The 14784-nt window shown below is 45.1% G+C and overlaps 1 protein-coding gene across 2 annotated transcripts in view; it reads left to right on the top strand.

Moving 5' to 3' along the window:
* The window catches only part of SMOX (spermine oxidase), a 98392-nt gene that overhangs the window by 63285 nt on the left and 20323 nt on the right, over window positions 1–14784 (top strand). For both annotated transcript variants that reach the window (XM_048846345.2, XM_048846344.2), the window contains exon 3: window positions 2754–2980. In XM_048846345.2, the coding sequence (XP_048702302.1) occupies window positions 2754–2980 (227 nt within the window). The remainder of the gene's footprint in view (window positions 1–2753; window positions 2981–14784) is intronic.

Raw genomic sequence — 14784 nt, 5'->3', positions numbered from 1 at the left:
GTGCTCTGGGGCTGGAGCACCCACTGGGAAAATTGGTGGATGCAGAGCATCCACTGGCAGCTCCCCACCCTGCGCCTGGCCCCAGATCACCTCCGCTCCGCCTGTGCCTCCTCCCCTGAAAGCACCGCTCCGCTCTGCTTCTCCGCACCCCCCCGGCTTCCCACGAATCAACTGTTCAGTGGGAAGCCGGGGCAGGCTGAGAAGCAGGCAGCGGCTTCCCGCTCAGGCCCAGGGAGGTGGAGGTGAGCTGGGGCGGGGAGTGGTTCCCCTGCGGGCCCCCCCCCCAGGTTACCTGCTGCAGCGTGGGCAACCCCCCTCGCACCCCCCTGCCCCAGCTCACCTGCGCATCCCTGGGCCTGAGCAGGAAGCCAGCTGATTCGCGGGAAGCCTGGGGGCGCGGAGAAGTAGAGTGGGGAGGCGAATTCAGAGGAGGAGGCGGAGGTGGAGCGGAGGTGAGCTGGGGGTGGGGCGGGGAGCTGCCACCCACCAAATTTTCACCTTGAGTGCTCCAGGCCTGGAGCACCTATGGAGTCGGTGCCTAAGGCCCCACTTTTGGCCAGTTAAATTTAGAAGCCCTTTTAGAACTGGTTGTCCCTCGTGGAACAACCGGTTCTAAAAGGACTTCTAAATTTAACAACCGGTTCTAGCTCACCACTGGTCGCTACCCCATTTTAATGGGGTCACCAGGGCTGGCATTAGACTTGCTAGGGCCTGGGGCTGAAGCTGAAACCCAAGCCCCACCACCCGGGGCCAAAGCCCTACCCCCACCGCCTGGTGCAGTGGTGGAGCTCAGGTTACAGGCCCCTTGCCCGGGGCTGAAGCCCTTGGGCTGCACTTTGGCCCTCCTACTCGGGGCAGTGGGGCTGGGCTTTGGCTTTGCCCCTGAACCCCACCTGGGACAGTGGGGCTCGGGCGAGCTCAGGCTTCAGTTCCCTGTCCTGGAGTTGTGTAGTAATTTTTGTTGTCAGGAGAGTGTTGCGGTGCAGTGATGTTTGAGAACCCCTGGTGTAATCAATTGCACGATTCTTATCTTCTTCAGTAGGAAGTTATTGAGAGTGAAAACATCTAGGCTAGTAGCTAACCTGCTAATTCCTAATAAAATGTCCACGGAAACTGCAAGACATGCTGCATTGCATGGGGTTGACCATGATATTAAAGGGACAGTGTTGGGTCAAATTTAGTCCAAACTTTTGTTTTTGTACAAGTGAGCTTTTACAAACCCTAACTGTAATAAGAAATAATCCCATAAATTAAGATAAAATCCTCTAGAAATAGTGTTTCTTTTTAACCTAATAAATATCCCCCTGTGTTGTTATCAGCTTAAATTTTACATAATTGGGCTAATACGTGAGAGTCTGAGGGCAAAACTGATGAGACCTAGACTATAGAGAACCGTGTAACTGACCAATCAGTTTGCATTGTCCAAACTGAGAAATGCAAAAAGCAAACAAACAGCACAGGTAGTGAAAAATAAATGATATTTTTTAATGTGACAGTGCATCTTTTTAAAGAAATCTTTCAAAGGCACAAATAATAAAATATGATCTAATTTTACCTTATGGATATGCAGGTAGCTTGAGTCCTTTTGGTAAACAACACACATTTTTAATTGCAGAAGAAAGCTTTCCTGCATGCTAAAGTAAGCAGCCTCAGGCTGCCATTACAGGACAGTCTCAGTCTTTCCTGAATTCGTCTGCTTTAGTGGAACAGATGCCTTTTTGCTCTGTACTTGAATAACAATCACCTTCCCTCCCCTTCCCTCAGACTAAATTTGATGTTTGAAGGCTTTGGGTGGCCTACCGATGCTCTTATTCTTTCCCTACCACTTCTTCAATATTTATGTAAGTATTCATTTATATTCTGTTTGCAGTTGTACAGTACAGATAGCCAACTCCTCTTTTCGTCCCCTAACCCCTCACACTTTTTGAGCAAGAGAGATCAATACACCCCCTGGTGCACTAAATTCTAATGATGTTCATAGGACAGACACCATTGAATTCTGCTGTTACACTGCTCAGAATCTGATACCAGGATATATAAAATACTCACATAGCTCTTTTGAAGATATAAAGCACTGTACAGAGGTCCTTCTAGCATCCTTGTGGTAGGTAAACGAATAGTATTCCTATTTTATAGGTGGGAAGGATGAAGTAGAGAGGCTAAGTGGCACCTGTTGAGCTAGTGACAATCATGGATTAGGACCTGGAGTTAGGGCTTCTGCATTGTTCTTGAACTATTAGAGACCATTGCTGCTGCATACCTTGGAATCTCTTTAGGGAGCACCCTTCTTGTGATTGATCCCCTTTTGTAGCACTGTATGACACTTGTTGTGCAGAGACCTAGGATAAACAAACATTAGTATGACACTTAAACCTGTCCTTAAGTGAAAGCACTTCTTCAATTCTTCAGGTTTCAGAGTAACAGCCGTGTTAGTCTGTATTCGCAAAAAGAAAAGGAGTACTAGTGGCACCTTAGAGACTAACCAATTTATTTGAGCATAAGCATCCGATGAAGTGAGCTGTAGCTCACGAAAGCTTATGCTCAAATAAATTGGTTAGTCTCTAAGGTGCCACTAGTACTCCTTTTCTTTCTTCAATTCTTCAGTGTTGTTTTTTTGATGATGTGGCATCATTGGGTAAATGTCCTATTTGTGCTCTATTTACTGCTCTTCATGTGTAGACTGGGGTGTGACATACAACATCTCTTTTTAAACGAGTTCATCGTATTGGTCTAATTGGATTGTTCCCCCCTAGAGAACGCCACTTTTGAACTGGGAGCTACGTGGATCCATGGTTCAAATGGAAACCCAGTCTATCATCTAGCAGAAGACAATGGCTTACTTGAAGAGACTACTGATGGTGAGAGAAGTGTTGGCCGTATCAGTCTTTACTCCAAGAATGGGGTGGCTTATCACCTTACCAACAATGGGCAGAGGATTCCGAAAGATGTGGTTGAAGAATTCAGTGATTTATACAACGAGGTTGGTATTTAGCAGTCCCTTCCAGTTGTACATTGGTCTGAAAACCACTAGACACTTGTCAGTGCTGAGACAGTAGAAAAAAAATTTTAATGCCTTCAGTTTCTCTACTTAAAATAAGTTTTGGATTTTTTAAAACCAATATGGTGTTTTCTGCTTAATTCCGTCACCGGTTAATGTGACGGAGCTCCTGGAACCAAATCACACCCTAGAAGAATGCCCCTTCTGTCCTGCCTTATCATTAGTTCTGATCCCTTCTAGCAAATATTGTGGGATAATTTAATCAATAGCTGTAGACTTGCCACTTAGCTAATAATAAGGAAGGGGCCCAAATGAGGCAGAACATAATAACTTAGGAAGACTCAACTAAAAGATGTGGCAGTGAGACATTATTATTGACATTATAACTACTACACTATGCTGTGTAAGTTATGACATTCATCCTGATATGAATTACAAGCTCGATTTCATCACAGGTGCTGTGACAAATGTTACAAGGATTAAATGTCATTTCTCTTTTGGAGAGAGCTTTCATTTTTATGGTTTGGAAGCTACTTGTAATGTTCATTCCTCTATCTTAAATGGTTTTCTCCAAAGATCTATGTAAAACAGTGCCTAAGCTCATGATAGAGACTCCAGACCAAGGAAAAATAGAAATGAAAGCACTAAAAACATTAATAAATAGAAAATGGCGGAATAAAAGTGGAAATACAGGTTCAGTAATGAAACGTGTCCTAAGCAAATACCCAAGGAAAAAGTGATCTTCGGTTTCCTAGATAGGTAGGGTCAGTCTCACTTTGGTGTAAATGGGTACCATTCCATTGATTCTAGTGGAGTGATGCCTGCTTCTGCTCAGGGTGAATGTGGTCCCTGATACTTAATTAATGGTTGAACAGATGTAAAATGGCATTACTTTTGTACTTTTATAATACCAAGACTTAGACTTAAACAATGCTAAAACAGCTTGCCAGGTTTCACTCTAAGTATTCTCCTGATTTGTTTCCTCTATTTCTAATTATATTTGGGTGAAAGGCCAATATAAAATTTCCCCAATCAAAATGCTCTCAGAGTGGGTTACATAAAATGGGGGTGGAGGGTGGGGAATCATCCTTGCCAAGTTGTAACCATTTGTAGAGCCCTCAAAGTTTGCAACTGGATCTGAACTTCACCAACACTTGTTTGGGTAAATCTTTTTTTATAATGTCACACTCTGGGATCAGCTGGACATCGTATAATATATATTTAAAAATATGCACATGGATATTCAAACCAACATTGGTAAAATCCTTCACCAGAGGCCATTAAGGAAACAATAGTCATGGGGGGGAGAGGTAAAGTGCTATCATGGATCAGAGACAGAGTGGAAATGCTGATTTTCAACATAGAAAGAAGTTTACCATTGTGCCAGGACTAGGGCTAATGAATACATAGCCTATAATTAATTGGGTTAATAGAGAGGATTGTGGGGAACATCCAAGGGGTCTAGTTAAAATAGGCAATTGGGCAACACAGCGGCAGATGAAATCCCACTTGGACAAGTGCAGGGTGGTACACTTTGGCAGGAATAGATTGAGCTGCTTTTACTTATTACTAGGTTCTAAAATTAACAGTAGCCCCTCAGAAAAAAGAGATGAGCTCAGGGAAAACCTCAGTTCAGAGTGCAGCAGTGATCAAAAAATAAAATGCTGGTCCGGTTCAAAAAAGAGAGAGAGGGAATAACACTGGAAATGCTGCAATGAATGACATTATATATTGTCATTCATTGCAATGACATTATATATTGCTGCAATGAATGACATTGCTCTGTATACTGGTTTCAGTTCTGATCATCCTATCTCAAAGATATAGAAATATAGTAAGTGTATAGCAAAGGGGAATGAAAATCACTAGAGGCCTAGAATGACCTGTTGTGAAAAGCGAACAAAAAGAGGTGAGAGGTTTAGAGTAGCAGCCGTGTTAGTCTGTATTCGCAAAAAGAACAGGAGGACTTGTGGCACCTTAGAGACTAACAAATTTATTTGAGCATAAGCTTTCGTGATGAAGTGAGCTGTAGCTCATGAAAGCGTATGCTCAAATAAATTTGTTAGCCTCTAAGGTGCCACAAGTCCTCCTTTTCTTTTTACAGTTTAGAGAGAAGACTAATACAAGTTTACAGAGGGATACAAAGTGAATGCTGAAGAAAAGTCAGTTTTGCACTTGGGGTTATCCTTTCCCATAATACAAGAACAAGGGGCCTGCCAGCAAAACTAGAAAGCAACAAACTTCAAGTTGATCTTTTTTTTATGCAAGGCATAAATAGCTTGTTACTACCACAAGATAACCTTGTGGCCAAGAGCTAAGAGTCAGAAAAGGATTTGACATTTATATGGGTAGTAAACACATCTGCTATTACATGTGCTGGGATAAAAATTTATAAGGGATCTCAGCACTCTTACTTTAAGACATAAATCAACCCTCAGTTGTCTGGGACTAAGAAGTGACTTTCTCCATACCCGTGTTGCACCATTATTGCCCATAATGGGAGAGTTCACACTCATCTTTGAAGCTTCTGGTGCTGGCTGCTCTCAAAGGTGGATGCTGGATTAGGTGGATGATTGTACTGGTCGGCTATGGCGAGTCCTGTGTTTCTCCTCTCTCTCTATTTTTGGGAACAAAAATAACAGAAGTTATTATGAACTCTTGAAAACCTAAATTGCAAAAGAAACCATATGTGCAAACACACTTGCTGATGGATGAAGTAAATAGGAAAGTGTGTAGTATGTGTGTGTGGCTTCAGGACCCTTTACTTTTGCATAACGCACAGACAAGAATGTGTTTCTCTTTACACACAGACTGAGTTAGCATGTTGCATTACTTGTAGCTTTTATATTTTTGGTTGTGTTGTTTCCATATGGTTTTAATGCTCTGGATGATTTGCAGGTTCTTGTGCCACATTTATAATTAAAGAGGAGGGGGAATGAAAAGTGGGCAGCCTGCTTCAGTTTGTATCTTGTCTTTATTCGTTGGTGGGATTGTATGTTGGGACATTTTACAACATCCCTAAAACCACTCTGAGCAAATAACCATTGCACTAAATCAGTGGCAAATAAGGCAAATCTGAAAACTGGATGCACGTGACATATTTAGCTTTCCCTCAGGGGTCATCTCCTGGGTCCTGACATACCTTTCCCACACAGGGTGATCTCCCGGCCACTTTCTGAGCCCTGAAAGTCCCCCACTGTGATCAGAGTTTCAGGGGGGCCACACTGAGATTGCTTAATCAGGGAAAACTGCAAGAATAGGGAAGACGATTCCCAAAACTGGTGGTTATTCTAATACTTAGCTTTACCAGCCAGCAACAAAACAGCTTCTACAATACCTTTCTGAAAAAACAACGAGGAGTCCTTGTGGCACCTTAGAGACTAACACATTTATTTGGGCATAAGCTTTCGTGGGCTATAACCCACTTCATCAGATGCATGGAGTGGAAAATACAGTAGGCAGGTATAAATATACAGCACATGAAAAGATGGGAGTTGCCTTACCAAGTGGGGGGTCAATACTAACAAGGCCAATTCAGTCAGGATGGATGTAGCCCATTCTCAACAGTTGAGAAGAAGGGGTGAATATCAAAAGAGGGAAATTAAGTTTTTGTAGTCACCCAGCCACTCCCAGTCTTTATTCAGGCTTAATTTGATGGTGTCAAGTTTGCAAATTAATTCCAGTTCTGCAGTTTCTCATTGGAGTCTGTTTTTTAAGTTTTTTTGTTGAAGAATGGCACTTTTAAGTCTGTTATTGAGTGTCCAGGGAGATTGAAGTGCTCTCCTACTGGTTTTTGAATATTACAATTCTTGATGTCTGATTTGTGTCCATTTATTCTTTTAAGTAGAGCCTGTCTGGTTTGGCCAATGTACATGGCATAGGGGCATTGCTGGCACATGATGGCATATATCACATTGGTAGATGTGCAGGTGAACGAGCCCCTGATGGTGTGGCTGATGTGGTTAGGTCCTATGATGGTGTCCCTTGAATAGATATGTGGACAGAGTTGGCAACTGGGTTTGTTGCAGGGATTGGTTAGTGGGTTAGCGTTTCTGTTGTGTGGTATGTAGCTGCTGGTGAGTATTTGCTTCAGGTTGGGAGGCTGTCTGTAAGCGAGGACTGGCTGTCTCCCAAGGTCTGTCAGAGTGAGGGATTGTCCTCCAGGATAGGTTGTAGATCCTTGATGATGCGCTGGAGAGGTTTTAGTTGGGGGCTGTAGGTGATGGCTAGTGGCATTCTGTTAATTTCTTTGTTGGGCCTGTCCTGTAGTAGGTGACTTTTGGGTACCCTTCTGCTCTGTCAGTCTGTTTCTTCACTTTCCCAGGTGGGTATTGTAGTTTTAAGAATGCTTGAGAATGAAAGCTTATGTCCAAATAAATTTGTTAGTCTCTAAGACGCCACAAGGACTTCTCTCTGTTTTTGCTGATACAGACTAACATGGCTACCCCTCTGAATACCTTACTGATTACCCAGAAGCACCAAACTCAATTCCCTTAAAACAATCCAGTCTTGGGCTCCCACCCAGACAGCCAAATCAAATCTAATGAGGATTACTGAAAATCTTATTCACCGTGTAAAAAGTTCTACCAATCCCAAAGGATCAGACACATTGCCCACCAGGTCAATGAATATTTTAGATCTTATCCAAATACACGCTTACAGCCAATTCTTATGAACTAAACTAAGATTTATTTAAAAAGAAAACAGAGTGTAGGTTAAAATATCATTATACGTACTGGTATGAATAGAGTTCTTAGGTCAGAGATGGTGAGCTTTAGAATTGCAAAAGGTTCTCTCAGCATAAGTTCCATAGGTTATAGCCCAAGGTCCAATATCTGGGTGATCCTGACTGGGACCTCAGTCTTGCTACTCAAACTTCCCCTGAAGAAGCTTAAGCAGATATGAGATAACAGGATCAGGGCCTAAGAGTTCCTTTTATAATTCTCTTGCAGCCTCTTGACAGCAGGTGAATAATAGGTGAAGCATTGTGGCTTTGAAGTAGAACTCCTGTTTCCTCAGCATCACGAATAATCAGCTACATAGATCAGCATAAGGCAACTGCCTGTCTCCTGCCATTTACAAGTAGTTTATTACATACTTCAGAGAGAAATGAAGACAATGATATTACCACATTCACAGTTCATCTAAATGTTAATATTCCCTTTTGATCTTTGAATCAATGAAACATAGTGGCAGACAGGAGCCGTCTGGTTACATTGTTAGTATCTAACAAGATAAAGGTAAACATAGACTACTACAGTCACTATCTTTTCCCAATTCTTTAACAATACAAGTCTACATTTCAAAGCTCTTGTTTATCTAACATGGCTTTGCTAGCTATTTACAAGGAATATCCCTAATTACCATTTACATACTTTCCTAATATGTCTTTAAAGGTAGAATTTGGGTCATTTAGCCTGCAAGTTGCTTAACCCTTTCTGGCTTAGTGTCATACCCACTTTTACCCCTTTTAACTTCATTCATCTCCCAGGATGTGGTGTTCATTGCTGGAAAAGGTGTGTTTTATATTGATGTAAAATTCTGGAAGAGACAAGGCACAGGTAGTTTCCACCTTGATGGAGCTAGGCGAGGTAAACCCTGGGTGAAGGGGTGGTGTAGTGTTGACCTTGATTAGCTACCTCAAGGTAAAAACAACAGGGCCTTGTCTCTGTAGGATTTTACACTATTAACAATAATAATGTAAGTACCATAGTGCCTAAGTGCCCCATCTTCAGTTTCAAAACACGCCTATCTTGTGCAGTGAAAACATAGCACAATCGGCCCCACCTCAGTGACCCTTTTTCTGGTTACTATAGTTAATGGCCTCAGAGTCAGTCAGCATTCCCCTGTGTGGTGGACGGTTGGTGGGTGAAGGAGGTAGCTGGAGAATGACTAAGTTCTCTTCCCCTCAGGCTCCCACCCTCTGCTGGGCTTTATGCCAGCTCAGGACTAAGCTGTGGTCCCCTGCATCATAGTCTATTGCACTACCATTTGCCTGGCCCACTAGATACCGAGGGCCTGGTTTGTACTGGGGTTACACTAGCATATGACTAGCATGAGACAGTGGTATAAATCAAGCCCTTAGTTTTAAAACCGAGTTAGAAAGAGTGCTTGAGGTGAGTTCCGACAATCCTTAGGAAACTTTTGGATTGAGATGTGCCATCCTGGCCTTCCTAATTCAGCACTGAATAATTTATAAAATTCGCTCTTCAACATCTGATCTCCCGGAGAGACTGCCTCTTTCCCTGTGGGACGCAGCCAAGGTTGCGATGAGTGGAGATGCTGATGCCCTGCCTCTCTCACTCTAATAGAGAAGGGGCTGTTGGCAGGCGCAAGGCTCTGGAATGCCCTTCTGTTCCTAGTCTGAAATAACCCAGATCGGCTGATTTGGGGCACGCAACAGGACCCATTTGTTCTTCTCAGCTTCAGAGAAGAGTTTGGCCAATTCTCCACTCTGCCCTGTTTGCTGGTGTGTTACCGTCTGTATTTAGAGCTGCCCCTTGGTGGAAGGGGTAAGATGACGTTAATATTTGACTTTGGAGTTTTTGCTAATTGGCCTGGTGCTGTCGGACCCTGCAGACATTTGCTTTCTAAATGTGAAGAAAATCAGTAGAATCTTGTACACGGTCCTGTGCATTACATCTTGCCAAGCTCTTTGAAATAAACCTTGCTTGGAGTCTCTTGGGTATGCTTTGGTAGCTATGTGGTAGCAAACATAAAATTAGGTGCTTTTCTATGTCCTGTTTTTCAAAAATGCCATTTCCCAGTAACTTTAAATGGAGTCTTGTAAACTCGTTGATGTTATAGTTGTTCTCAGGTTTTTGTCTCCAGAGACCGCCTCAAGGTATCTCCAAATGGATGAATACAGTTCTGTCTCCCCTTTATTAGAAATTTTCACGAAGCTCACAGTCTTGGTTTGACCTTTGTATGGTCACTTACAACAGATTTTGCTCTGTGTGTGTATATATAAAGGACACACTTCCGTTTTTTTGTGTGTGTGTGTGCACGCACATTCTTTCCATCCTTAGAAGCATAAATATCCCTTTCCACAGGTAGGTTTAGGAAGCGTGGTCAATCCTAAACTCAGTCAATACTCGCTACATTATTAAAAGGTACTTCATTGTAAGATTCTCTTGGCATTTCCAATCTCGCTTCTTTGCATGTTGCTGCTGAATGAGCTGCCATTCACAAAATCATTTAGCAGTGCAGGCCCGTGCCTGGGGCTACTTGGTGCTACCATAACAAATACTGATGATGATATTTTCCTGTTGTCTGACCAGCTGGATCACATACTTAAGGAAAAAAAACTCATTTGGTGTTTTCCCCACTGAGGGAGAAATATGTTTTTCTCTTCTTTCCTCTGGTGCCCAGTGAATACTACAATGGACAATGAAAACAAGCTTATGGCTAATTTAGTCTCTGGGCCAAGGGGTAACTGGACTTTAGTACAGCTTTTCTTGTCTTGTGAATGTGTTATCTGCTTATCGTCTGCAATCAGCTTATGAAATTATGCCGAGGCAAGGTCTGCGGCAGCTTTGAGCAGTACTTGTTGGAAGTGGTTAGACCTCAAATCTGTGCCACAGTGTAGGCCCATGAACTGCTGTGTGTTGAAATTCCACAATACTTCTGATGTGGGGGCGGGGGAGAGAGACCATTCCCCCCCCCATCCACTGCTAGGGACTCCCAACCTCTCTTGTTTTTAAATCCCTGTGCTTTGGGACAGCTCTGTGCCGCAATCAGTACCCCAGGTCCCTTCTCTTTTCCTGTTTTCTACCGGTTTCCTGATTCTATTCTGTGTTTCTTCCCTTCTTATCATTTCTTTTTCTATGGTTTGGTTTTTTCTGGTACTGCTCCTTCATTTTTTTTCTCTGCCCCCGGCCCCAGTTCACTTCCTGTCTCCTTTCTCTCTGTCCATGTTTATTAAATAAAACTTCAAACCAACCTGCCCAACGGGGGGCAGTACATAGAGGCAGAAAGGAAACATCCAGCCCCCTCCCCCCGACTTTACTTGAGACATAAAAAATCAGTTTGATATCATAGTCCCCAATGCCGATTGCCATTTTGCCAAACTCATCTGTTTTTTCTTACATGTTTTTAGCAGCTGAATTACTGCACAAATAGCCTGAACTAAAGTTTCAGGTGAGCCATCCTGTGCCTGGAAAAAGGCCATACAGCAACTCCTGCATTAACAACTGCGAGGGTCTCAAGGAAAATACATGGCAAATGTCCGTCCTTCCTTATCTAGGTAGATGCTGAATCCCGGGGCGCTGGAAAACTCCAAAAGCCAGTTGTCTGTAAGTCTGGCCACATGACAGCAGTCCTCTGAGTTTCGAGGCCAACAGATCCTTTCTCTCCCTCTGCAACCACTGGCTTGTGTTTTGTGTCTCACGCTGCTCACTGGCAGCCGGACCTTTGTAGTGCACCGAGGGACTGGGATAGAACATGGGGCCTAGCAGTGGCCCCTGCAGCTTCTTATTACAAGCCACAGGGATGGGCGTGCCAGGATCCTCCCACCTCTCTTCTGGCTGGGAATTGCAGCTATATGGAAGGTGCAAGGGGCAATTAGTTTTAACCATTTTCCATAATTACTCCTCAACCCTGGTATGTTGAAATCATGAATACCCAGTTGTGTCAGAGAGGTCAGTAGTTTTAATACAAATACCTTAGATGGGAAAAAATCTTCAAGCAGAGATCTTGACTCTCTGCTTATAAAGCACTGTGCTTCCCTGTGGTGCTAGATCAGGGGTGGGCAAACTACGGCCCGCAGGCTGGATCGCTCCCCGTGGTGCCGCAGGCCCCGCGCTGCTCTCAGAAGCGGCCAGCACTACGTCCCTATGGCCGGGGGGAGGGGAAGGCAGAGGGCTCTGTATGTTGCCCTTGCCTCCAGGCACCACCCCCCGCAGCTCGGTCGGGAATGGGGAACCGCGGCCAAAGGGAGCTTCGGAGGCATGGCAAGGTCGGTGCGCGGAGCCCTGTGCCTCCCCCTCCCCCAGGGGCCACGCATGGAGGTGGTCCGGCTGCTTCCTGGAGCGGTGTGGGGCCAGGGCAGGCAGGCAGGGAGCCTGCCATGGCCCCGGTGTGCGCTGCTGCCAACCCGGAGCCGCTTTAGGTAAGCAGCGCCGGGCCGGAGCCCAAACCCCTCCTGCACCCCGCCCTCCAATTCCCTGTCCTGAGCCCCCTGCCTGCACCTCGCATCCCTCCTGCACCCCAATTCCCTGCCCTGAGCCCCCTGCTGCTCCCCGCACCCTTCCTGCACCCCAATTCCCTGCCCTGAGCCGCCTGCCGCACCCCTCCTGCACTCCAACCCCCTGACCTGAGCCCCCTGCTGCACCCCGCACCCCTCCTGCCCCCCAACCTCCTGCCCTAAGCTCCTTCCCACAGTTTGCACCCCTGCCCTGAGCCCCCTTCTGCACCCCAACCCCCTGACCTGAGCCCCCTGCTGCACCCCGCACCCCTCCTGCACCCCAACCTCCTGCCCTGAGCTCCTTCCCACAGTCTGCACCCCTCCTGCATCCCTGCCCTGAGCCCCCTCCTGCACCCCAACCCCCTTCCCTGAGCCCCCCATACACTTCGCACCCCTCCTCTGCCCCAATACCTTGCCCTGAGCCTGTTCCTGCACGCTGCACCCCTTCCCATACCCCAAACTCCCTCCTGCACCCTAACCCCCTGCCCCAGCCCTGCATACAATTTCCCCAGATGTGGCCCTCGGACCAAAAAGTTTGCCCACCCCTGTGCTAGATAAATGAGAAGGTGGCACAGATTCTAGACAAACAAGTTATTCCTGGGATTGGTTGTACTTCTGTGATTTATCTTTAAGGCTTTCCTGCCTGTCTTTGTTCTGGTAAGCTTTTCCTTTGATATGAAGTACCATGAATCACAGTTAAGCAGTTCTTGGAATCATCCAAACAAAAGAACAGGAGTACTTGTGGCACCTTAGAGGCTAACAAATCTATTAGAGCATAAGCTTTCGTGGGCTACAGCTCACTTCATCGGATACATAGAATGGAACATATAGTAAGAAGATATATATATATACATACAGAGAACATGAAAATGTGGTATGTATTATTGTGACAAAACTCCTCCTCTGCCTTGGTGGGTCCTGCAGATTTGCCCACCTCAGAGGTTCACGGCAGCCCGCAGTTTGGCCACTTTCGTGGCTCAAATCTGCCGTTCACTCAGTTAGCTTCACCACTGGCCAGCATGGGGAAAAGGAAGAAGAACAATCCCCACAGTCTCTGCTGATCCATCTAGTGGATCGGGGAACAGGCCAGAGACCTTCCCCTCTGGTGGAACCCACAGTCCAGGTCCACTCCTCCGGTATCAAGTAAGGAGTTGCGGGGATGGAGGGATGGGGGGAACCCGGGCCCGGCTTCTACTCCGGTTTCCAGCCCAGGGCCCTGTGGATTGCAGCTGTCTACAGTGGCTCCTGTAACAGCTGCGTGACAGCTACAACTCCCTGGGCTACTTCCCCATGGCCTCCTCCCAACACCTTCTTTATTCTCACCACAGGACCTCCCTCCTGGTGCCTGAGAATGCTTGTACACCTCAGTCTTCCAGTAGTACGCCTTCTCACTCCCAGCTCCTCGCGCCTCTTGCTCCCAGCTCCTCGCACGCGCATCATAAACTGAAGTGAGCTCCTTTTTAAACCCAGGTGCCCTGATTAGCTTGCCTTAATTGATTCTAGCAGCTTCTTGATTGGCTGCAGGTGTTCTAATCAGCCTGTCTGCCTTAATTGTTTCCAGAAAGTTCCTTGTTGTTCTGGAATCTTCCCTGTTACCATACCCAGAGAAAAGGGACCTACTTAACCTGGGGCTAATATATCTGCCTTCTATCACTCTCCTGTAGCCATCTGGCCTGACCCTGTCACAATATATATCTCTTCTTACTATATGTTCCATTCTATGCATCCGATGAAGTGAGCTGTAGCTCACCAAAGCTTATGCTCAGATAAATTTGTTAGTCTCTAAGGTGCCACAAGGTTCTTTTTGCGGATACAGACTAACACGGTTGCTATTCTGAAACCAAACAAAAGGCTTGATTATTTCAGACGCGCACAAGTGGTTGGTGGTGATGATTGTGTTTAATAACAGCTCCCTCCTCACCAACAGTAACAATGACACAACTTGTTGGGTCATCTCGGATGAAACACCTTCTCCAAAAAAAGAATTCTAACTTGATATATTTTGATGAGATTACAGGGTTGGTCGATAAAGGTGATAGTGTTGAAGTAATGTACTTAGATTCCTGTAATGCATTTGACTTGGTACTGCATGACATTTTGATGAAAAAATTAGAAAGTTATTAAATTGACATGGAACACATTAAATGGATTAAAAGCTGGCTAACTGATAGGTCTCAAAATGTAACTATAAATGGGGAATCGTCGTCAAACAGGTGTGTTTCTAGGGGGGTCCTGCAGAGATCAGTTCTTGGCCCTACGCTATTTAACATTTTTATCAGTGACGTGAAAGAAGACGTAAAATCATCACTGATAGAGTTTGCAGATGACACAAAAATGCGGGGATTGGTAAATGATGAAGAGCATGGGTCATCATTATAGAGCGATCTGAATTGCTTGGTAAGCTGGGCAGAAGCAAACAAAATGCGTTTTAATACAGCTAAATGTAAATGTATACATCTAGGAACAAAGAATGTAGGCCATACTTTCAGGATGGGGGATTTTATCCGGGGACACTGTGACTCTGACAGAGATTTGGGGGTTGTGGATAATCATCTGAACATGGGCCATGCTGAACAGTGAAATATAGTGGCCAAAAAGGCTA

Source organism: Caretta caretta, chromosome 4 (assembly GCF_965140235.1).
Source record: "Caretta caretta isolate rCarCar2 chromosome 4, rCarCar1.hap1, whole genome shotgun sequence".
NCBI classification, from domain to species: domain Eukaryota; kingdom Metazoa; phylum Chordata; order Testudines; family Cheloniidae; genus Caretta; species Caretta caretta.
The sequence above is the reverse complement of the archived record's forward strand: the minus strand, read 5'-3'. Positions and strand labels throughout refer to the sequence as shown.